Source organism: Rhineura floridana, chromosome 5 (assembly GCF_030035675.1).
Source record: "Rhineura floridana isolate rRhiFlo1 chromosome 5, rRhiFlo1.hap2, whole genome shotgun sequence".
NCBI classification, from domain to species: domain Eukaryota; kingdom Metazoa; phylum Chordata; class Lepidosauria; order Squamata; family Rhineuridae; genus Rhineura; species Rhineura floridana.
This window is the reverse complement of record NC_084484.1, coordinates 183,989,564-184,015,183: the sequence shown is the minus strand read 5'-3', so window position 1 is coordinate 184,015,183 and position 25,620 is coordinate 183,989,564. Positions and strand designations below refer to the sequence as shown.

Sequence of the window (25,620 nt, the reverse complement as noted above, 5' to 3'; positions counted from 1 at the left end):
ATGAGTGGGGCTTTAGTCTAATTGCATCTAATTGAGACCGCCGCATTAGCGAAGCACCGTAAAGGTGGTGGGCTCTCCAACACTGGAGGCCTTCAAGAGGCAGCTGGACAGCCCCCTGTCGGGTCTGCTTTAATTTGGATTCCTGCATTGAGCAGGGGGTTGGGCTCGATGGCCTTATAGGCCCCTTCCAACTCTACCATTCCATGATTCTATGAACAACCTCAAGTTATTCTCGAAGAACCTGAGGCTCTGACTAGCTGTCACAGAGAGCATTAAAATGTCCAGTTCATTCCTATTTTCTATCTAAGAAGCCTTTCTCTCTTCCCTGCCCACCCCTTTTTCCATCGCTCTGGCCAACCATGACGCATATTTCATTCGTCCCAGCAGACAGAGCAACCGGGTTTTGGGTTTCTTCTAATCCCCCAAAGTTTTGAAATGTTGCTAGAACAGGAAATATAAAAGTATTTGTCTGCAGATTTATGTTCCTTTTGTGCTGGTGCCATAATACGAGCGGGTCAACTGAGTTGATTGTTTAAAACAAAGAGAGAGTAAAAGTTCTGCAGAACAAGCAGCCGGGGGGCTTTTCCAAGAGATGAATGGCTCACAGGACTGCGACGGGTAATGATGAGTCACGGAGGTGAGTTCTGCCGAGAGACTTAAGACTTAAGCTTAGCTACATAAAAGATTTGGGGCATAAGCCTAAAGAAGCACATTTGCATAACATTTACATGTGATAAATTTACATGCAGATTTAGAATTTAAATGTCACAGAAGACAAGCCAAATGATTTGCTCCCCCCCATCCAAATAACCCCAGACAAACTCTTCCATTACTTGGCACCCCACCCCATCTTACCTTAAATCAGTCCCTCCAATTAACTTCCTAACAGATCTTGTTCCAAATAAATTCAATTACCCCTTTTATTACCCTCACTCCCCAAACAATTTCTGGATACAGTCATCTTAAGTTTATTTATTCCCCCATGTATTAATATCCTACCCAATTACTTTAATTCAAGTTTCCCCCAAATTCCATACTCATTGAGAAACATTTGGAAATGGAAATGGACTGCCTTCAAGTCGATCCCGACTTATGGTGACTCTACGAATAGGGTTTTCATGGTAAGTGGTGTGCAGAGGGGGTTTACCATTGCCTCCCTCTGAGGGTAGTCCTCCCCAGCTGGCTAGAGCCTACACACATTTGCATACCCCTCCCTATATCCTCTGTCCAGGCAAGCAACAGGCATGGAAATGGAAATAGACTGCCTTCAAGTCAATCCCAACTTATGGCAACCTATGAATAGGGTTTTCCTGGTAAGTGGTATTCAGAGGGGGTTTCCCATTGCCTCCCTCTGAGGCTGAGAGGTAGTGACTGGCCCAAGGTCACCCAGTGAGCTTCATGGCTGTGTGGGGATTTGAACCCTGGTCTCCCAGGTCGTAGTCTCATAACATTTGGGGCACTCAGAAAAAGATTTGAGACCTGTGCCCTCTGGGCACCGCTCCTGTCAACACCCCTGGACCTTAGGATGCCTGGTTCATCCTTGCAGATCTGAAGATGCCCTCAGACTCTGGATGGATCAAGAGAGTGGCATGGTGTCTATAAGGGGACCGTACTTCTGTACTTGGGTCAAAATTCTGCACAAAGTCAAACGACGCCTAAAACCAAAAGCTAAATAAGGGTGAAAATAGCCCCCAGCATTCCCACCCACACCCCAACACAATTATTTCACCGCCACCCCTGGTTTCATGAGGACTCTCCTCTGGGCAGCTCGCAGCTGCCATTTTTATTTCCCAGATGGCCATTGGGAACGAGGCTACTTGACAACAATCAGCATCCAGCATTTTCCCCAGGGGACCTGTGGGGAATAAGAAAGGTGGCCACTAGGCACCCAGATAAACGCCATTGATGCCAGTAAGGCCCACAGATTCGCCCCCATTTGCCTGCTCCTCAAAAATCACCAAAATGCTCCCCTACCCCACTCTCACTGCTTGGGGCTGGAGGGGCATTTGAGACAGTCCTAGCCTAAAAATGTGCGACTGAATTAATTCACATTTCCCCCTTGATCTCTCTCTCTCTCTCTCTCTCTCTCTCTCTCTCTCACACACACACACACACACACACACATGTCTAACTTTAGACTGTATGCCTCTCAGGGCAGAAACCTATATTATACTTATGTTTTATTTAATTTATTTACTATTTGATTTATATCCCACTCTTCCTCCCAGCTGGAGCCCAGGGCGGCAAACAAAAGCACTAAAAACACTGTAAAACATCATAAAAGCAAACTTTAAAACAAAACATCTTTAAAAACGTTTGTTAAAAAAAGCTTTCAAAACATCATCTAAGATTAAAAACATTTTTAAAAAGAAGGTTTAAGAACATATTAAAAAGAAATTCCAACAGACACAGACTGGGATAGGTCTCAACTTAAAAGGCTTGTTGAAAGATGTTACCCTATATAGTGTCAGTTGTATACATTGATGAGGCTTTTTAACAGATTGGATAGGCCGATTTATTGATTTATTTTTTCCATGGAGCAAAGGTGGCAGAAATTGTTCCTCCCTCCTCTATTTTATCCACACAACAACCCTGTCAGGTAGGTGAGGCGGAAAGATAGTGAAACACCGGGCCAAGGTCACCCAATGAGATTCGTAGCCGGGGAGGGGGGGATTTGAATCCTGTCTTAGTCCAGTACTCTAACTACTACACCACAATGGGGCGGGAGATGGGATAGAAGGTGCTATAGAGGTGTTAAACGATAGTTGCAGGGATAGGAGACCTTCTGTACTCACAGCCATTGGTTCCTGTGCCTCCTTCTATAAGGCAAAAGGGCTGCCATTCTAGCAAACAGACAGTGTGGTACTGTGGTTAGAGTGTCAGACTAAGACCTGGCCGAGATGGGTTCAGATCCCCACTTGGCCATGACGTTCACTGGGTGACACTCTCTCTCACTCAAACCCTACCACAAAGCGCTCTTTTGTGAGGTTGAAATCCAAGCTGTTGGGGGGGAAAAACAGAAATTAATAATAATTTTGCTTTTTCTCTTGTCCAGTAACTTTCCTTCTCCTGACTCCACTCCATCCTTTTAGGTTACTCCTCTCCCCCGGATTCCAGCCCCAGAAAAAGTCTACGGACCACCCAACGAACACCGCAAAAAAAGAGCAACCCTCCAAACGTAGCACATCTAACTTTGACAGGTTATAAGAGATATTGCTAGTCAGAAGTGACAAGGAGGAACTGGGTGACCTGCTCTCTCTGTCCAGAAAGCATTTGTTACTGGAAATATTTATTACGCCTCCCTGGTGGGTTCGAGGCATGACTCTCGCGCTGGGTAAGCGAAATCCTGGAGAGACAAACTGTGGACTGTCAAGCACGAGAGGGGAGGAGGAGGAAGAGGCAGAGGCGTCTGGGATGAAACGTTGCTTTCTCCTTGACCACAGCTGAAGTCAGAACTTCAGAATTGCCGCGGGGTATAAATAAAATAAGAAAGAAAGAAACTTGACCTGACCCCAGGAAGCCTCTCCCTTTCTCTGTGCAGATGCACACCACGCATTTAAAGCACATCCAACGCAGTCATGGGAAGGCATGGCTTTGTGAGGGGGAATCCCCCATTCCCAGGATTCTTTGGGGGAAGTTGTGTGGTTTAAATGTGCGCTGGATGTGCTTTCAATGTACAGTGTGGATCTTTCTCTCTATCGCCTCATGCTTCATGAACAAGAACCTCACCGCCTCAACGGAAAACCAAGGATTTGTTTTTCAGCCCAGCCACAAAATCATAACCATCCATTTGTGGGAGGCACTATGCTCCTGAATAATACCAGCCGCTGGGAATCACAAGTGGGGAGATTCGTTGTGGCATCCAGGCCCTGCATATGGGCTTCCCATGGGGGCATCTGGCTGGCCACTGTGTGAGAACTGAACCCTAGACTAGATGGGCCCACTTTGGCATGATCCCAGCAGCCAGGCTCGTACTTAGGTCCTTACTTTTTACTTACTTACCCAGTCTGCGTCTGTGTTGGAATGGCTTTTTAATGTGTTTTTAAACCTTTTCTTAAAAAAAAAAACAATATGTTTTTAACCTTTTATTTAAAAAAAAGATGTCTTGGAAGCTTTTTAAAAAAATGTTTTTAAAGATGTTTTGTTTTAACGTATTTTAAAGTCTGTTTTTATGATGTTTTAAAGTGTTTCTAGTGCTTTTGTTTGCCGCCCTGGGCTCCTGCTGGGAGGAAGGGCGGGATATCAATCAAATAAGAAATAAATAAATAAATAAATAATTTTTGCTTCCTCTGTGCCTCAGGAGCACCAGGACGGCAGGCTGCTAATAGAAAGTTGTCTGGGGTGGACTCACGCCCCGATCCGGTGTATTCTGGAGGGAGCCGGTGGAGGGGGATCATGAGAACTCAACCGGGAGCCGGCCCAAAATATGTTGTGATTTGAGGGCAGAGCACAGCAAATGGCAGCCCATCCTTGTCCAGGGGCTTACCCACAGAATCGGCTTTTTAAAAGAAACATTTTGCTTTAGATCAACCCATAGGGCAAGCAGAATCCACACCATTAGGCCACCTGTTCCCATGCAGCTGAATATTCCCCTCACTCTCCATCCCAAAGAAATGAGATGAATATTTGCTGTAAAGTTCAGTACATTCTATGGGTTCGTGCATACACAGAGACACACTTTTTGCTGCATTTACTCGTTATGAGAAATTAGTATTAGATTTAACTGGGTTTCTTACACAACAATATGCAAATACAAGATTAGAATCCGTTAAGCCCTGTTACAGCCAGAAGAATAGGATGGGTCCTAAAATATATCTCTCTCATGGTAAAAAGAGGTGCATCTTCAGCATATGGTGAAAGTTATACAATGAAGGTCCCAGACGCATCTCTGTGGGGAGGGAGTTCCACAGCTTAGGGGCCACCACAGAGAATGCCCTCTCCTGGGTCATACGCCCCTGAACTTCCAAGGGTGGCGGAACTACCAAAAGAGCCCCCTCTGCTGATCTTAACACTCAAGAGGGTCTGTAGGGAAGGAGGCTGTCTTTCAATTTTAAGAAGTACTTGTACAGCCTGATCCTATCAATTTGGGGGGGGGGCTCAGGGAGAATGGCTGTGGGGGAGGGGACTACCATTACCGCTCTCCAGTATCTGTTTTCCGTTAGTCTAATGGTAGGCCTACACCCGCCCTGCAAGGAAGGCAGGGTTCTTAGGCCAGGACTCTCACTCAGAGCTCAGACCGATGGGGGTTGAATAGCACACTCAACTTTCCTTTCCATCTCCTGGGGCTCAACTTCTAGACACTGAACTGAGCTCCAAGGGAACTCTCCCCAGCCGGGTGGTGTTCAGCCCTGAAATGCTTCCTCCCAGCCAACCCCCACTCCCTGCATCTGGTTGGCCGCTGTGACGACAGGATGCTGGCCACTGGCCTGGCCCAGCAACCTCTTCTTATATTCTTATGCTTCCACCCCGAGCAACATATTTTCACCATGAGCTCCCTTGCAGCCACGAACTCTTGCAACACAAGGACGGTTACAAGTGCTTGGCTCCCACTGCCAAGATTGTCCCACTGAGGCGGTCCCACCGAAACCGCAAGGCTGCGAGGAGGCACATTATGGCCTCTGCCATCAGCCCAAGGGACCAAGGGCCACTGGGACACTGCACCCTCTGGCCTCCCAGGAAGAACATCAAGGCCAGCCTGGCCCCATCCGTTAGCCAGGGAAGGAACAGTTGCAGCGGGCTTGCTCCTCCCTCCCCCTTGCAACACTTGGCTCTGACTGCCAGGTGCTCTGGGGCTGCACTCTCTGGGCCCCTCTCATCGGCTAGAGGACTAAAGGCTCCTGGGTTCATTGTGCATGTATGAGCTTTCGGCTCACTTGTGTTATTACAATTTGCTGTAAGATGCTTTGAGAATCATTTGATTGAGAGGCTCAGTATAAATCCTCAAAAATGAATAAATGAAATCGTGGCTCAAAATAAGTCCCGGAGGAGGAGGAGGAGGAGGAGGAGGAGAGCAGCAAGAATGATGGAGTATAATTTAAAACAAAACAACCCCCCCACACACACACACACAAAAGCAAGACCACTACACTCCTAGAAGAGGGACTCACCTTTCACAAGCTTCCAGATGTAGATCTCGACATCTTCTGAGGACTCTCTCTCTATTGCAATCTTCCTCAAGTTCTCTTTGGGGTTTTTGGAGGTGGCGGATGGAACAAACATGTAGACGGACACTCTGCATTTGATGGCGTCAATTCCCTCAGGGGGCGGCACTTTGTCCTCTAAAAGTAAGCACACAAAAGGTATTAGCAGCTTCCCAGAAACACCGTCAAAGGGAAGCTTCACAAACAAGCGGAGTGTGGCAGAGGGGTTGGGGGTAACAACCCTGGATGCCTCAGTCAGCACAGAGAGCGGCAGGAAGGGTACGAAGGGTGAGAGACGCTGTAGGGGGATTCTGGACTCTCCCTCCTCTTTGCCCAAAGGGAAGAGCATGTGCTTCAAGGGGAGGGACTTTTTCAGGTTGAGGGCCACATTCCCTCATGGGCAACTTTCTGGGGGCCGCGTGCCAGTGGTGGATGGGGCCGGAGGTGGAGCAATGGGTGCGGGCAGAGCAATGGATGCGACTCTAACCTTGTAAAGTGGGCTACATTCCAGCCACACAGACCTCAGAGGTTTCTACACTACACACACACCCAACACACACCCAAGGTAAGACACCTGGTTGGGTGTTAAGTATTAATAAAGGTGCAGTGTTGAAGTGACCACAGTTTCTTTGCAAGGGAGGAAGGTAAGGAGAGAATCAGAACAAATGGTGGTCACCCCAACCTTCCTCCCAGCACAGAAGCAACTGTGAGAGCAGCAGGGACCCCCTCTGAACCAAAGCAACTCTCTTTTCAATTTAGTTAGGTGCTAAGTATTTGTACAAGCTCAATGCTTAAGTGTCCATGGCATCTTTGCAAGAAAGGAGAAGGGGGGGGGACAGAACTGGCCACGCCCCTGTGACCTTGCTGGCCACACACCCATGACTTCCGATCAACCCCGTGGTCACCAGCCACCACTGCACACATTACTCCATCCCCAACCCAAGCCAGAAGAATGCAAGTTCAAGAACCCATTTCGGCCAGGCAAAAACTTGAGAACACCATGGAGCACAGCTGGCAAGCGGCATGTCCTGGGAAGAGCCCCAAGGGTCGGAGAGAACTTCCTGTGATCCCCACGTAAAAAAAAACACCCCTCCCCTCGCAGAGTCAACTGGGCCATAAAGGATGGATGCTGAACCTCTTTCTCCGATATTCTAGTTTGCTCCACCATAGACCCAATGGAATAAATGCACTAGAGTGAATGGGGCCAAGGCCTCAGGTGATGGCCTGGGCCCAGCTCCCGGACGTGAGTGAGTGAATGACAGTCTGCTAGCTCCCTTGCGCTCCCATGCCAAGGTGTCATTTACACACCTCCCCCCGCCCCGTGCATCACTCCTGCGTTCAGCCGCCTGCCATGTTTATCCTTAGCCTGCCAAGGGGCTAGAAGAGAGGCATACTCTGGCCCTCAGCCTGTTTTTAGCACTCCTGCCTTTCATGTCACTGGTAATGGTTTGTTTTTGCTTGTGGGGTAATTAATAAATTACTTTGTGAGCATGGTTTTATTGCGTCTGGTGGAGTTTCCTGGCCGCAGGAGCGGCCCCTTGCCTCTTTCCTGAGCTTTTCTTTCTGGGGGAGCAGCTATAAATAAACTGCATTTTATTCAGAGGTGAGAGGGTTGACTGTGAGTTGTACCCTGTGTACAAGCAATTTGTCCCAAAGTTCATCCATCAGGGAACCCTGTGAAATTTCTCCTGGTTTAGCCAGATCACAAATACGGGAGCAACATTAACACCCAGTGACTTGTAGAAGTCATACAACCGTGGGTGCTCCTGTTTGTGTGTGTGTCAGTTTTGGTTTCTCAGATTCTCATTTTTCCATTCTTAAGTGTAGTTCACATCAGTTTGTGATTTTAGTGCGAAGTTGCCTTAAATATAGACATTTTTGTATGCATTTTGCCTTATGCACACAAAGCATATTTTCTCTAAGATAATCCACGTTTGTATATTAGTAATAGATGCATTTTTATGAACACTTTACCTCAGCATTTGCATTTTTGTACACGTTACATAACTGGAGCACTGCAGTGCAAAATTAGGAGCCATGTGAATTTTCGAAGGATACCTTCATTTCAGTTCGTGTGTGCGAATTAGCTCATTTCACCTTTAAATGCGAACTTAATCAAATATCTCCCCCATTCCCGCTTCTGTCCTGTGTACTAAGAAACCCTTGCATTTTTTGTATGGGGTGGCATGTAAAAACTGTGCAAGGAGAAGTACAGATCTCACAAAAGCAAGGTTGGGATACAATTCCTTAAAATCATGGTTGCACCAAATATTCTTTCATTTCAACGTTTGCTATGAACATTCGACACAACCAAACAAATGGCAGAAAATGCATTCACTTGCCGAACAATCGTTCACGTCATTTCAATTGTGTTTGGCACCCTTTTGCTCCCTTGGCAGGTGCTGCTGCCCCTTGGCGCTACTTTCCTTCTCCTCCTTTGCCCTCCCTGACGTTGGCTCCATTTGCCTACATATGACTTAATCTGATTAGGAGGAACCATAGCTCATTGGCAGAGCGGCTGTTTTGCATGCAGACGACCCCAGGTTCAACCCTTGGTTCATCTCCAGCTAAAAGGATCAAGAAGCAGGCGATGAAGACACACACACCCCCGGAGAACCACCGCCAGATGCGACAGAGAGGACACTGCTAGAATTGTCACTATTGTGTGGGTTTGATTCAGTTGTTTACCAGCAAATTTAGGTTGCACAATTTAAGTCGATTTGGCACTCTTGTGCAACAACCCCTCCCCCCAAATTATTGTGGTAAGAAAAGTCATGGGAAAATGCATTGGTAAGTGTTTGACGCTGGGCGTCATCTTATAACCTCCATCAAACAAATCAGAATGAATGCTTAATAAACAGCAAAGTTGTATAACCTCTGTGCAAATAAATAAGGGTGAATGCTTGCTAAACAGCCTGTCTGGAAGAGCCCATAGTCTGACCTGGTATAAGGCAGCTTTCTCACATGGAAAACATATGGAAAACATTGGATTGCTAATAGACTGTCCTCCTCTGCACTGCTGCAGGTTATAAACCAGATGTTGTGGCCTTCAATCCCCATCAACCCCAACCAGCATGTCCAACTCCAAACAACATCTGTAGGGCCAGAGGTTCTCCACCTCTGCCCTAGACACACATCCCAACCAATCAAGGATTACATATTAAATGCATTTACAGAGGTATAAAATAGGGATGTGGCCCTCCAGGTGTTTGCTGGACTCCAGCCCCCAACCAGCTTGACCCATGGACAGGATGATGGGAATTGTAGCCTGGCAACATCTGGAGGGCCACTCATCCCCCACCTTTGTTATAAAGGGATGGAACACATTCCTCGATTTAAGGGAAACAATTGTAAGAACAACTACGTCCCTATCTGGACAGGGATAACCTGGCTTCAGTTGTCCATGCTCTGGTAACCTCTAAATTAGATTACTGCAATGCACTCTACGTGGGGCTGCCTTTGAAGACGGTTCGGAAACTGCAGCTTGGGCAAAATGCAGCAGCCAGATTGGTAACAAGGACCAGATGGTCCGAACATATAAAACCGATTCTGGCCCGCTTGCACTGGTTGCCTGTATGTTTCTGAGCTCGATTCAAGGTGCTGGTTTTGACCTATAAAGCCTTACATGGCTTGGGACCACAATACGTGATGGAATGCCTCTCCCGATACGAACCCACCAGTACACTACATGCAAGATCAAAGGCCCTCCTCCGGGTGCCTACTCCAAGGGAAGCTTGGAGAATGGCAACAAGGGAGAGGGCCTTCTCAGTGGTGGCCCCAAATTATGGAATGATTCTTTTGACGAGGTGCGCCTGGCGCCAACACTGTTATCTTTTCGGCGCCAGGTCAACACTTTCCTCTTCTCCCAGGCATTTTAGCATGTGTTTTATATTGTTTTAAATTTTTAAATTGTGTTTTAAATTGTTTTTTAAAAGATGTATCTTAAATAGTATTTGTTTTTAGTTACTGTAAACCTCCCAGAGAGCTTTGGCTATGGGGCGGTATACTAGTATAATAAATAAATAAATAAGAACATAAAAAAAGCCTGCTGGACCAGGCTAGTGGCCCATCTAGTTCAGCATCCGTTCCTCACAGTGGCCAACCAGATGCCTCGAATCAGTACAAAGCAAACAAGGCATCTTCTTTAGTTGAGGCTGCTGTTCTTCCTAGTAATCCGGTCCGGTACACACAGGGGTAATATGCAGCAGTGAAATGCAATCAATTAATTTTATTACCTGGGCAAACTTTACAGCATTTCCCAGCTACGTTTTCAGGCTTTTCACAAGGGTACTCTTTGGGGCATGTAATCTTTCGGCAATCCTGACTCCCATCGTTGCAGGTACACAGGATGCAAGGCAAGAGCACAAAGTGACGGATCGTGGGATGCCACACTTCCCCGTGCGAGTAGGTCTTCCCATTGTACACACAAGCTGGGGAGAGGGAAGATCACAGGTGAAAATTGTGAAAATAAAGGGGTTGGTTCACATCCAGATCATTTGGGACTTATTTATGTTATTTATTTATTATTTGATTTATATCCCGCCCTTCCTCCCAGCAGTCCAGGGTGGTTTATGTTTTGCAGGTTCATGGCAACAGAGTCAATTAGAGCAGGGATTGGTGTATGGGGGAGAAACACAGCTTTCAATTTTTTAAAGAAACAAGTCTGTAGTCCTTAAGGGTGCAAGTAGGAATGTCTTATAACTTTTCAACCCAAAAGCCTATAGTTCCTTTTGGATTTAATACATTATTTTAGCAAACAGAAAATATTATTGTTAAGGACATTGGAGAATTCTGACACAAATAGAAGCGGAAATTGCCAATGTTTGTTTATTTTGTCCCAGAATGGAAATAAATCCAGCAAATAGAATCTGTATTTGCTGTCGTTGTTTTCAACCTGCAAACAATATGTAATTGATTACTCCCCCCCCCCAATTTGAATTGTGTTTCCTCTGCATTGAAATGAATGGTGTGGAATAACATAACAGCAATTTAATTAATTACGCAATCAGTTATGTAAAATTCCACCACAGTGGACAGCGAGACCAATGTCAGAAGCTGAACTGCAGCAGAATGGAAACAGTGCTGCATGTGACAAACGCAGGTCAGAACAGAAATGGATGCTTTCTTTCATCCCTAATGACTGTTTAACGGAGTTCCTTTTAGGGTATATTTTCAGGTGCCTCTGAGAAACAGTCTGCAGTTCATAACATTCTAGACTCAAGAGACGATGCTGTGTTTTCTACACCCCCGCTGAGAGTTTCTACTTGCCTCTGTTCCCTAGATTCTCTGATCCAGTTAAAAGTATGTGGGTAATTCCTGGCTGAAATCTCAAAAGCTGGAGGTTCAGGGCGAAGTGTGGTATTTTTTTGCCCTTTCCCATGACCGGTAGAAGCAAACTAATTAAGCAGATAAAGGAAAGTGTGTATATATACACACACACAAGTGTGTGTGTGTATATATAAAACTATTTGTATCACCCGTATGCAACTGTCACTCTCAGGATAGTGAATAAATCTAGGCTGGTTGCTGAGACTGGAGCAACATGTTCTGTTGGATCACGTTTCCAAATCCACCGCTGAGGTTAGGAAAGTGACGGAGAAATGCACTGAACAAATTATCAGTGGGAAGATGTATAAATACCTCTCAAGTGAATGAATGCTCATTGTTGCATAACCTCCCCACAAGCAAATCAGAGCAAATGCTTGCTACAGACCAGACACAGTCTAACCTCTGCCTAAGATTTCTGCAAGCACATCAGGATGAATGTTCAATAAACAAGTCCTCCGAAGGAGCCCTTCACAAGAGAGAGGGCATTCTTTCTTCCTTTACAACCGTGGCGCTCCATTTGCGGAATGCCCTCCCTAGGGAGGTCTGCTTGGCACCAAATTGGTTGTCTTTTAGACATCATTACTCAACCAGGCTTTTTAAGGTATCTTGGTCCTTTAAAACTCTGTCTTTTAAGCGCACTCTTAATCTGCTGCTTTTTTGCTAGGATCGTCATTTTCATTTTGTCATTATCTTAATTTTTGTAAACTGTCTAGAAAAAGCCTAGAAGAATGTTTTTCCTCAGTAAGCAAGCAAGCCTCTTCCCACCTCTGCAGACACTACTTTGCAATAGAGAAATGGTGCTCAGTTCCAGACTGACTGCCATGTTTCCATAGCAATAGCCTTGACACTTGAGACGCATAGTTTTAGGACCCACCCTACTGCTGCAATTGTAATTTGTTTTAAACTGTTTTTAATGTCATATTTTAAACTGTTGTAACTAGGGTTGCCAGGTCCATGGCCTGAGACTGATCCTGTATCTTTAGGAGGAAGAGAAAGTCAGCCAAGTGCAGGTGTTCTTGCAACTCTGCAATGGGAAGAACCACAAGGTGGAATTCTCCGTTCCCCTTCCACAACTTTGAAAGATCCTCTTGGAGGCTGGGCCTGGCAACCAAGAGGTCTTCTGTATCTTTAAAAGTTGTGCAGGGGGAAGGGAGAATTCTATCTTGTGGTTTTTTCCTATTACAGGGTTGCCAGAACACCTGCACTTGGCTGGCTTTCTCTTCTCCTAAAGATACAGGATCAGTCTCAGGCCCTGAGCCTGGCCACCCTAGTTGTAACCTGCCCCGGGACCTTAGGGTGAAAGGTGGAAAACCAAGTCTCCTCCACCACCACCTCCTGCAGCCCGTGGGAAGGATCCGGCGGCCTTTGCTGGGAAGGTGCTGCCTGTGTGCCTGAGCTGACATTACCTTTTTTGTTTTGCTCTTTCAGAATGATTCTGACAGTCGTCCCACCACTTCCGCCTTTGTTCTTGATGCTCTTAGGGAGAAACTCCAGCGAAGCGCCCGTTGGGGAGTCAACTGATTCAGAGGATCCTTTGCCCCCAGCGCCCCCTGTGCATTGGTACTGCGGGTGCCTCTGGAGAGCCAGATAACAAGGAGAGACCCAGTCAGTTCTGCAGAGAGGTTCCTGCCTCAGTACAGAAGCAACATTGTTAAATTATATCCCTGTGATGTGGGGAGTAACAGACGGACGACAAAAATGGGTCCTGCAAGCCCCGATGGTTGCAAAGAGGCTTCTGCTTCAAGGTTGGAAGGATAAACACCCACCGTCCGTTACTCAATGGACTGAAGATCTTACCGCCCTTCCTACGTCTGAACATATATCTCATAATTGGCAATCTCATTTCAATATCTATTAATATAGGCCATCCATAGATCCAAATAGATATTGAAACGAGATTGCCAATTATGAGATATATGTTCAGACGTAGGAAAGGCGGTAAGATCTTCAGTCCATTGAGTAACGGATGGTGGGTGTTTATCCTTCCAACCTTGAAGCAGAAGCCTCTTTGCAACCATCGGGGCTTGCAGGACCCATTTGATGGATTATTCGTATTGTTAAAGAGAGCAGATGTTTATTTTTTTCTGTTATATTTGCATTTTTTTTAAAAAAAATGGGGGAATAAGTTAAAAGAATGAGTCTGACTCACTCACCTGATGGTCTAACTCTTATAGACTCTATCATGCAGCTGTCGTGGCTGGCAGCTGCTGTTACCCCAGCCTTGGCATTCACTTGCCAAGGAGGCCCCTGTTGAATGTGTTGCTGTTGGGGGTTGCCCTGCTGGTGCCTACCCATAACAGGGCCTTCTCAGAAGTTGTTCCCAGCTTATGGAATGCCGTCCCTAGTGGGGTGCATCTGTCTCCCTCATTTTTTACATTAGGCAGAATTCCTGGTTTAGGCATTTGATGGCTGAAAGATGTTATTCCCTGAAAACCTTGAAATTACTCGGCTGCAAGGATATCTGGTTGTTTCTATTTATTTATTTATTTTGTATTATTTTTGCTATTTCATTGTTTGCCACCCTGGGCTCCTTTGAGAGGAAGGACAGGATAGAAATTTAATAAATCATATTAAATAAATAGTATGGCTTCATGAAGCCACATACACCTACTCAGCACCCATCAAATCACAAAACATGTTTTGTGAAAGCCAGGCCCACGTTTACACTCGGTGCATGTTGGTGTGGAAATCAAAATAATACATGGTTTGTTCAATTTGCATAACATTCAATAAATTTACATAATTTATGCAGGCCAGAGATACACAGGATTCAAATTTTCTGAGTGCAAAGTTCTGATTGCATGATACAGGGTTTTTATGTTTTTTTTTAGCATGGCATACAGAAAGCTCTCCCCATATTAGTAATTTCCACAGAAAGCCAGTGGGATTTAATTCTATAAAGAAGAGATGTGCAAGTGGAATAAAGGTCTGAGCACACAATGAAAGCTACTTTAGGTGTGGGAGTTCCCACTGGTAGTTGAAAAGACAAGCCAGTTTTGAGAGAACAGTGGCTTGTCTCTTTAACGGGTGGCAGGAAACTGCTATAGTAAAAAGCCACAGCTGCACATACAATTCTCTTTCATGTACATTCTTTAGATCCCAGGCAACATACTAAGGTTCAGAGCACTAATCATACCTGAAGAAAGCTGAGCATTCCCCATTCTTTAGGGATAATTACTATGGCACATTTTGAGGACCGATCACATTTGAATCTTGCACATGAGATAATCTGCTATCACAGATATTGAAGGTCAACCCCCCTGCATTTTAATTAATCACAGATTTTAAAGACACAGTTGCATTTTGAAGTGAAAGATTTACTTACAGCACCTCTGTATAATTGGGGCTCTTCTATCAACTTTTCATAGGAACCATCTGCAAAAAGAAAAGAAAGTACATAGATCTAGGTGGGAGTTTCTCATCATAGGCATACACTCATTCTGTCTATGTCTAGGGTGTTCACTAGAATTACTCTGTCCTAATTATTCATTCCAATTCCTAATCAGGCCAAAATATTATCTTGAGTTCTGGAGCCGCTTTCTAACACACTCACAGTATTTTGTCCAAAAGAACCATTTTCTTTCCAGGATCAAGTACAGGGAAATCCAGATTCACGGCTTTAAGGAGAAGCCAGCTGTGCACAGCATCGACTGGCGAGCACCTGTGACATCATGTCCCTTCCTGTCCCCTATTGCTACCACCTCCCAAAAGCACTTTTGTGGTCCCTTTTTAAATGATTGAGCATTTATTTCCTTTTTTTCTCTTCAAAGATAACAAGTGAACTTTTTAATTTTTTTAAAAAAAATTACATGCAGTTCTTTGAGAAGGCAGATGACCTGCCTGAAACATTTCCAATTTTAAAGTTATGCTGGCAGTTGCACCTAACGTCAACACAACTTAAAGTTAACTTTAAAATCATTTCTAAGTAGGGTTGCCAGGTTCCCGGCCTGAGACTGATCCTGTATCTTTAGGAGAAGAGAAAGTCAGCCAAGTGCAGGTGTTCTTGCAACACTGTAATAGGAAAAACCACAAGGTGGAATTCTCCCTTCCCCCTCCACAACTTTTAAAGATACAGAAGACCTCTTGGTTGCCAGGCCAGGCCTCCAAGAGGACCTTTAAAAGTTGGCCAGGGGGAAGGGAGAATTCCACCTTGTGGCTTTTCCCATTACAGGGTTGCAAGAACACCTGCACTTGGCTTTCTCTTCTCCTAAAGATACAGGATCAGTCTCAGGCCAGGAACCTGGCAACCCTATTTCTAAGGACACTTTGGAATCAATTACGGATGAAGGGCAGTATAGAAATATTTTAAATCAAATACAGATAAATCCACAGAACGCAAAAGTTAATCCACTTTTGCTATAATGCCTTCTGTTCAGGAAAGCCAGATAATTGTCACTCCATGAGGTTGCTTTGGATCTGCACTTCCCAGGGTTTCTGGCATTTCATTTGCAGCACAACCTTGGGGTTTGCTGTAGCCTGTTGAAAGGTCAGTGCATCTGGGCTCTCTGCCCGACAAACGTGAAGTAGCATTGGGATGATGCAAAGTTATACTGTTGGCTAGGGAAAACTGATGCCTGCCAAAGTTTGTCTGCCTGCTCCTCAACTAACGTATCAACAAACAGATGTAATGACAGCAAAACACACCTCTCAAGGAAACTGACCCCCCAAACCAGGGCTGGGGAACCTTTCTTGGCTCAAGGGCCACATTCCCTTCTGGGCAACCTTGTAAGGGCCACATGCCAGGAGTGGGTGGGGCCAGTGGCAAAAGTGGGTGTGGCAATTCATGTAAACGTTACCTTTGTACAGTGGGCTTCTTCCTACACATGCTCACACACTCCACTTTGCCCTCCAACCAGGGAAACAAGATTTAGAGCTGTGCACGGCCCTCTCTCTCTGCCTCGTGCCCCCAAACTGTAGGCCCCGAGGAGAAACAATCTGCTGTGTCCCGAAGATGGGACCACTCGCCCCACCCTGGATCCATCCCGAAAGATATTCAAGGGACGGGGCTATGGGGCTTTTTTAAATTTAAAATGAGGGGAGAAGAAGACACTACATCTCCTCCCCCTGCCCCCCACCGACTAAGAGTAGGCAGGTGCAACCAGAGCAGGAAGGAATTGTTTCGCTTATCAGCTGACAAGCGGGACAATTCCACCCAGAGCGTTGCTGCTGGTTCAGGAGCAGCTTCGTTGCATGCAGGGCAGCCACCTGCAAACAAGTTGTGACCGTGGCAGGAAGTATCCTCCCGTTTATCAGCTGATAAGCAAGAGGATTCCCTGCTGTGGGGTGCTGCTGCTTTGCACAAAGGGGCTGGCAATGGGGATTTGGAGTGCAGGGCTTGGGGAGGCCTGGCAGGAAGGAAGCGAGGTAGGGTGGACAAGCCAGGCAACGGCCTTCTCCTACAAAGAGGCGCCTTTTGAGCCTGACTTTCTCCTTCCTGACCTACGCCCTGATAGCCCTGGATCACTCTGGGCTGCCGTACCTCACCCATAGCCATCTTGGGCCATCTCAGCCAAGGCCCAAATGACTCCGAAGAGGCGCAGTTCGGCTCGGGCCTTGGCTGAATACAGAGCACAGCCCATTACGAGAGGCATTGTCACTGGAGTTCAAAGGCGCATTCCAGCCAGGCAGAAGCACTCAAGGAGTGGGGCCAAGAGGGGGTGCGGTTGAGAAGGGTTTGTGGCCTGGGGAGGGGCCTCAGGTGACAGGTAAAGAGGGGGTGAATCAGGGCTGATGAGGAGTGTGGTCTGGGGGTGTAATGTGGGGAGGGTCCATTGGGCCCTACTGTAAACGAATGCCTCTGCTATCATCCTTCTGCCCACCCACATGTTGTCTAAATCCACTGGACCATCCCAAGTCAATGGGCAGCTGCAAAATTCTGGGGGCTCTCAGCTAAACAGGAATGACCTCCAGGGGACACTCAATCTACCCTGCCCCAGAAACTGAGGGGGGGGCAACTGTATTCTCCCACCTGCCTTGCCGAGTGCAACCCCTCGTCCCTTACTCCAAAGTTAAAGTATCCATTCACTGTATGGTGCAGGAGGAAGAAAAAACATCTTCTTAAGGAGAACTCAGAAAGGAAACCCTTGCGTTTCCATCGCCACACAGAGCTGAACGCAAGCAGGGAGAGGAAAAAACCATTTTCCTCTCAGACAGCAGAAAGAGCTTGAGATGGCACGAGAAAATGCAACCAATTCCTGCACCGAACAGCCAAGGGAAGGTTAGCAGAGGGCACTGTCTGCCAGCAGGACAAGAGCTCTGGCTGCGTACCCCATCCATTAAAAGATCTGTGGCGTGAGGACCAGGGATGCTGGGGGTGGTGGGAATGGTGCTTATATTACCTCTGCAGACTTGGCAACAGGAGTCCGGTATGGTTTCGGGTGAGGCACACAACAGCTCTGGGCAGGTCACCAGACCACAGTAAATCTGACCTTCCTGAGAAACACATGAAGACCCAAGACGTCATCAGAAGTGTCAACTTCCTAGCGGATGTGTTTTGAACTAACTACAGTTCCCAAACTGTCTTCAAAGGCAGCCCCACGTACAACACACTGCAGTAGTCTAACCAGGAGGTTACCGGAGCATGGATGTCCAGTCTCTGATTGAAAAAGCTTTCTGTGTGCTCCTGCCTTCTAAAGTGGGATAGCAACTCGATGAAGCCTCTCCAGGTAGGCTTGGCTGGATCCTACCTTGATGTTATTCAGCGCTAAGCAGTGGAGTTTGGTGGCTCTGATGGGGCAGTGAATCCGCTCTGGGTTTCAGTCTGAACTTTCAAAGAGCTGTCCAAGCTGCTGAAAGTCTGGACTAAAACCCGGAGGGGATTCCAATATTTCTCCCTCCCCGAGCCTATTGAAATACCTTACAAATTGCAGTTCCTCTGTTTTTATATATGCTGTTTTTGGTCTGTTGTTTTATTTTGTGACAAGAGGCTTTATGTGGGATTGCACTGTTTTTTGAAATGTGTGCTGCCCTGGGAATACTTGTGCGATGAAGGGAGGGCGAGAAATGAATTCAAATTAAAGAAAGTGGTGGGATTGGAAATACCTATAGGAGGGTTGACTAACCCTGATCCAGAGCTTGGAAAAGTTACTTTTTGAACTACAGCTCCCATCAGCCTCAGCCAGCATGGCCACTGGATTGGGCTGATGGGAGTTGTAGTTCAAGGATCCTGATCTGGCCTCTGTATTCCCAAAACTCCTTGGGAATTTTGGTAGCAGCCACAGGTGGGGTGGCAATAGAGACGATACAGAGCTGGGTGGGGATGGACAGAAACTCTCCTCCCAACCCAGGGCTATGATGGAGATGCAAATTGCCTTCTGCCCGGTCATCACAGCAATTACTTTATTTCATTTTCCTGTTTCTGTACCGCCACATCATAAAATGTCAGCGCAGGGTACAACGATAAAATATGGGACGCCATTATAAAAACAATACAAATAATAATTACAGTGACTGGCTAATTCCTCCACCCACCCCAAATAATTAAACAGCTGCCTCGTTTTTTACAACAACAAAAACGCATTGTGCAACAGTAATTCTTTTGGAAGAAAGGGGATGGCAACCCACCTCCTCAGCTGATCTGCACATATCAGATGCTGACTCACCAAAAAACAAAACATAAACCACCAGCCTGGAGGAGAGGCTAGACTTGTCCCCTCTAGAGCATCACAGAGAGGAGGTCTCTGCCCTCTTCCATGCGACAGCCCCTCAGGGGCCTGGGGAGTGCTATCATTATACATGCCCTTTCTCTGCTTGCTCTTAAGGATGAACAGTGCTTAGTGGCATCACACATCTTTTGCATGCGCAAGTTCCAGGGCAGCTGCCTCTGCCCAAGCCAAGCCCAGACTGAACATCTGGAAAAACGCCCTAACTGTTAGAGCCATATGACAATGGAACCAATGACCTAGGGAGGTAGTGGGCTCTCCGACACTGGAGGTACTCAAGTGGCAGCTGGACAGCCATTTGTCGGGAATGCTTTGATTTGGATCCCTGCATTGCGCAGGGGGTTGGACTTGATGGCCTTATAGGCCCCTTCCAACTCTACTATTCTATGATTCTAAGAGCCCTGTTGGATGAGAACCAAATCTGCTCACAATTCTGTGTCAGCCACCGCACATTTTAGAAGCCTTTGGTGCATCTGGAAAACTTCCTAACTGTTAGAGCCATATGACAATGGAACCAATTACCTGGAGAGGTAGTGGGCTCTCCGACACTGGAGGCATTCAATGACAGGGACCCCTCATCCCAGCTCATTCACCGGAGTAGTGTTCAGGCCCCCCCCCAGCACATACTGCCACTGTAAGGTTAGGAAACTGGGGCGATCGCTCTCTCCTTTGGATCTAGCAACATTTCAGCCACACTTCCATAACCTTTATATAGTCTGCTGTGCACTTCTCCAGTGCCTGCTCATTCCAGTGTTGCAAATTCCTCAGCCAGTCATCCCCTAAGCTCCCACTGGTGGTACATGCCCTGGTCACCTCTCGGTTGGATTACTGTAATGCGCTCTACGTGTTGTTCGACCTACACTGGCTTCCAGTTATTTTCCGGGCCCAATTCAAGGTGTTGGTATTAACCTTTAAATCCCTATACGGTCTCGGCCCAGTTTATCTGATGGAGCGCCTCCAGCGCCACCAACCATGCCGCCCAACAAGATCAGCCACACAGGACCTTCTCTCAATCCCACCAACTAAAACAGCTAGGTTGGCGGGGACAAGAGAGAGGGCATTTTCAGTGGCGGCCCCCACTCTCTGGAACTCCCTCCCGTATGACCTTCGACATGCCCCTTCCCTGAATGTATTCCGCCAAGCTTTGAAGACCTGGCTCTTCAGACAGGCCTTTGGGACTTACGGGAAGGGTTAAATTTTTACGACGAATAGCCTACTACTCTGTACTGGAACTGTTTTATTGTTTTATTGTTATATTGTATTTTATGATGTATTTTATTATGATGTAATGTATTGTTGTTAAATTGTACGTCGCCTAGAGTGGCCATTGGCCAGATAGGCGACCCACAAATTAAATTATTATTATTATTATTATTAAGGGCCATGGCTCTGTGCTAGAGCATCTGGTTCACTTGCAGAAGGCCCCAAGTTGAGACCCCACCATCTACCAGAGGCTTAGACTGGGAGAGACCCTGGTCTGAAATCCTAGAGAGCCGCTGCCAATCGGTGTAAATACACAGCTGGATGGACCAATGGTCTGACTTGGTGTTTCTGTGAGATCCACCAACAGGAGCCGGGTGCAAACGTACTCTTAGAACAGTGGGAGCACCTGGGTCCATGTCAGTGGGGCAGTGAAATCCGCTCCGAACTTTCAAGGCACTGTCCAAGGTGCTGAAAGGGGCCTCCACATGCATATTTGGCCCAGGGATTTGTTTTCCGAACCAGATCTGAGCACACAGTCCTTGTCACAGAATAATCCACTCCTGGATACATCTTAGCAGCCTAATTTAAAAGTCAAAAGGAGCACTTTCCTCAGTGCTCCTGTTAGCTGGGAGGCAGACTCCTTGCTGATCTAGTACTGCAGATCACTCAGATCTACCAGTAGATCCCAGTCTGCCCAGCCCTGTCCTAAGAGACTTACCGAGCAGCTGCACTGAGCGCACTGGTTGGACTGCCTGGAAGGGAAGAGTTCGCTGTTGGTGAAAATGTTGCCATGCTGGTATGTCGTCCCGTTGTACTGACAGGAGGAATTGGTGGGTGTCTGGGCTCCAGAGGGAATGAGCAGCTCTGCAGAGGAAGAGGAGGGGCAGACAAAAAAAACCCTGGCATATTTCCCCGACTGAAAACATTTCTGCACAACTAGGAACGTTGGCGGATTCAAAAGAAACTGACGTGTAAATTGCCAGTGTTTGCTTTTCTATTCCTTTTCTGACATGGAAATCGATCCAGCTTTCAGTTGTCACTTTCAGTCTGCAAACAGTATGTAACTAATTACATCTCTTCCCCTGCTTTGCATTGCATTTCCTTTGCACTGAAATGAATGGGGTGGAATAAAGTAAGAACAAGGAAAATGGCATAATTTCACCACGGAGGGCAGCGAGACAAATAACATAGTTTTGGGCAGAAGACAAACTGCAGCGGAACGTAAACAGTTGCTGTGTGTGATGAACACAGGGTGGAACGAAAAACGATGCCTTCTTCCGACCCTACACAGCCGCCTCCCCACAGCAATTTGCCCAGGAGGGCCCATAACTCAGAGGTAGCTGAGCACATGTTTGGTGTGCTCACAGTCCCATAACAAGGTTGCATCAAGCCCCCTCCTCAGGATTCTTTTATCGTCAATCTGGGCTTGGACAGGACAGCCTTCCAACAGAGGACTGTCCCCTGTAAAGTGGGGCACATGGGCCATGGTACCCTCAGTACCGAGAAGCTCCTGGGTTGGAAAGGGGCTGTAGAAAAGCTGCCCAGCGAGGGGCCAAGGTGGAAACTGGTTTGACTTCTCCTGTTCCTTGTGTGGTAAATATTCACCCCAGGAAGTACAGATGGGTGCATTTATCAATTTGGTCCCAGGCTATGGTCCGAAGGCACATGAGGCCAGCTGCCTGGTCAGGTCTGGACAGTGCCTGGATGGGAGACTGCCTGGGAAGCATATGGAAGCCGCCTTGGGTTTCTACCATGAAAAGAAAGGCGGGGTAGAAATGTAATAAATAAATAATAATTTTGAGTTCTTTCCATTTCTCTTCCCCCCCCCGTCTTAAGTTCAGTTCTCCACATTTTCCTATCAGTTTGTGATTTTTTGGTGTGTGAAAACTAATCAGCATTTTCATGCGAATTTCTCCCAATATACACATTTTGGTATACACCTTTTCCTAACATACACATTTTTGCAAAGCATATTTTCCCCAATGTGATCCATTTGTATATGCCTTTATATATTTATTATTTTATTTGATTGTTTGATTTATATCTGGCCCTTCCTCCGGGCAGGAGCCCAGAGCAGCACGCAGGAGCCCAAGGCAGCTTTATATACACACTTCAACCCAGTACATGCGCTTTTGCACACATTACTCGGCTCAAGAACTGCACTGCCGAAATTTGCAGAAGTGCACATGTTGAAGGATGGCTGTGTTTAGTTAATGTATTGTTTCAAAAGTGAGAACTGGGTGGGTTCGCCTTTAAATGTGAACTGAACTGAATTCCTTCCCCATCCCTACCTAGGAACACACTGGAATGTGAAGAGTAAGTTGGTCCATCTGGGCCAGGCCATGATAATATCTAAATGTGTGATGACAAACTGGGGAAGGAAAGGCTGCTAATGGGAATGGAAGGTTTAGATGTACACAAAATGGCCAGAGAGGGAGCGGGGCATTCAAATCCACTTACCTGGGCACCTGGGACAGCATTGGTGAGGGTCACTGATGGGATTCGGGCACTGAAGAGCCGGGCACTGAATTTGGGAGCAGCTTACATTGGTATCCTGGGTGGAGAAGAGGACAGTCAATGAAGCTGAAGTATTGGTCTGTTTTTCTTCCTCAAAATAAACCCTGCCCAATTTAGCTATCTGACATAGGAGTCACAGTTTTTTCAAGAAGATCATTCTTAGTGGTCACAACTGCAGGGAAAGTCTGGAAACATCTCCATGCCTTTCCTTTTCCTTTGCTTGCTTCTTTTATCAATGCTTATCAGTTTTGCGTATGTGTGAGTGTGAAAATGCATACAAATAAATTAATATCTGAACAATTTCAATGGGAATTAATGAAAGTAGGCCACGTTAAGCAAAACTAAGCCCATGCACATAAAGACAATTAATTTTACACCATTCATTCCCAATGTCAAAATGGTGTGGGGGGGGTTGGGTTGTGGTCATAGAATCATGAAGTAGTAGAATTGGAAGAGGCCATCGACTTCAACCCCCTGCTCAGTGCAGGAATTCAAATCAAAGCATTCCCAACAGGTGGCTGTCCAGCTGCCTCATGAAAGCCTCCAGTGTTGGAGAGCCCACCACCTCCCTAGGTCATTGGTTTCATTGGTGTACTGCTCTACCAGCTAGGATGTTTTTCCTGATCTTTGGAGTTGGGACAGGGGTGCATTGTTCCTAACCTGAACTAGAATGAATTGGTAATAGAACAGGGAAGATATGCTGGCTACTTTTAACACCAGAAAAGAGGTCAAAAGAGGACACTGATTGCTTAAAATATGCCTATGCTACCCCATATGTATAGATGCAGATTTGGAAATAAGTGCTATTAAATTACAATCATTTCCATTGGCAATCACTCGTGGCAGAGTAAGATTGTCTTCCAAGATAAGGTCTTTAACAGTGGGTCCCTAAGTGACTGTGGAGGCCAATTCTGGTTCCACACAGCCTCCCACATATTTGGTTTGGTTGGAAGACATCTGTGCGTGAATTTGTTTTATGTGGGGAGATAGGCGCACAACGATCAACACACAATCTTGACAGAAAAAGGCTTTGATCCAATGGCATGGAATACCACAATGATTGGAAGTATTTTATCTGCTGCAGCCTTCATCTGCCTTCACAGCCATTGTTATCCTCCGCCTGTTCTGCCGTTGAGGACATTGTTGGATCGTTCTTTGTCTGGTTCCTCTCCCTTGACTTTATCACCACGGGTGACCCTGCTGGGCGTATGTGACTCCTGACGGCATCACTCACAGGATTCATTGGAACACGCAAGCCTACTCACCACTGCAAGGTGACGATCCAGCAAGGGGTAAATTACAATACATCTAACCATAGTGTCCAGGTGATCAGTGCATCTGCTCAGTCTGCTCACTGTTGATGGGCAGCTTCAAGGCCCCCATTGCCTTCCCTTCTTACGGCTCTTTATCTTTAAACTTGGACCAGATGGCCCTTGAAATAAAGGACTGTCCTCTGTAAAATAGGACACACGGCCACCCTGAGAGGAGGTGAGTTGTGAAAGCTGGCACCCTGGGACTGAACAGCCAATGACACTTTTAATAGTAAATAAGGCCCAGGGACCCTTCAACTAAATTAGCAATTATGGGATAATGCACATTGCTTGGAGTTCCTGGGCCTCTGCTAGGTGGGAGCTTTGCTCCCTAAAATCCATTTGAATTAGACACCGCAAGTCTAAGATTACCACCTCTTCATAACTTTATGGGGGACTGAATCTGAGCAGTTCATTAACATAGGTCTTAGACCACAAGAAGTAGAAAACAAAAACCTAGTATGTATGAATAGAGCTTATCTGAGAATAGATTGACTCCAACACCGCCAACATTTTGGTCTTATGTTTTGCCAAAACATTTATTTTGGCAGTTATTTTGGTGGCTAGCTATGTATCTCTCAGTAGAGTGCAGAGTGCTTTGGTTTGGTATTTGCTGCTGTATTTTAAAAAGCAGGTGCAACTTTATTGTGCTTCTGTTTATTGTTTCATGATGCTATGACATTTGTATGGTTTCAAGATTGCTGTTAGCCACCCAGTGCTCCAGTAGGAGGAAGAGCTGTGTTGCTGTTGTTATGTGCCTTCAAGTCGATTACGACTTATGGCGACCCTATGAATCAGTGACCTCCAAGAGCATCTGTCATGAACCACCCTGTTCAGATCTTGTAAGTTCAGGTCTGTGGCTTTCTTTATGGAATCAATCCATCTCTTGTTTGGCCTTCCTCTTTTTCTACTCCCTTCCGTTTTTCCCAGCATTATGGTCTTTTCTAGTGAATCATGTCTTCTCGTTATGTGTCCAAAGTAGTTCTGGTTTAATTTGTTCTAACACCCAGTTATTTGTCTTTTTCGCAGTCCATGGTATCCGCAAAGCTCTTTTCCAACACCACATTTCAAATGAGTTGATTTTTCTCTTATCCACTTTTTTCACTGTCCAACTTTCACATCCATAAATAGAGATCGGGAATACCATGGTCATGATCCTGACTTTAGTCTTCAGTGATACATCTTTGCATTTGAGGACCTTTTCTAGTTCTCTCATAGCTGCCCTCCCCAGTCCTAGCCTTCTTCTGATTTCTTGACTATTGTCTCCATTTGGGTTAATGACTGTGCCAAGGTATTGATAATCCTTGACAAGTTCAATTTCCTCATTGTCAACTTTAAAGTTACACAAATATTCTGTTGTCATTACTTTAGTCTTCTTGACATTCAGCTGTAGTCCCGCTTTTGTGCTTTCCTCTTTAACTTTCATCAGCATTCATTTCAAACCATTACTGGTTTCTGCTA

The 25,620-nt window shown here is 46.1% G+C and overlaps 1 protein-coding gene across 2 annotated transcripts in view; it reads right to left on the bottom strand.

The window, feature by feature from the left end:
• Nucleotides 1–25,620, bottom strand: part of CHRDL2 (chordin like 2) — a 58,211-nt gene that overhangs the window by 8,141 nt on the left and 24,450 nt on the right. For both annotated transcript variants that reach the window (XM_061629650.1, XM_061629652.1), the window contains exons 3-9: nucleotides 22,793–22,886; nucleotides 21,051–21,196; nucleotides 17,807–17,900; nucleotides 14,794–14,843; nucleotides 12,875–13,043; nucleotides 10,376–10,570; nucleotides 6,108–6,278 (exon numbers count right to left, since the gene is read on the bottom strand). In XM_061629650.1, the coding sequence (XP_061485634.1) occupies nucleotides 6,108–6,278; nucleotides 10,376–10,570; nucleotides 12,875–13,043; nucleotides 14,794–14,843; nucleotides 17,807–17,900; nucleotides 21,051–21,196; nucleotides 22,793–22,886 (919 nt within the window). The remainder of the gene's footprint in view (nucleotides 1–6,107; nucleotides 6,279–10,375; nucleotides 10,571–12,874; nucleotides 13,044–14,793; nucleotides 14,844–17,806; nucleotides 17,901–21,050; nucleotides 21,197–22,792; nucleotides 22,887–25,620) is intronic.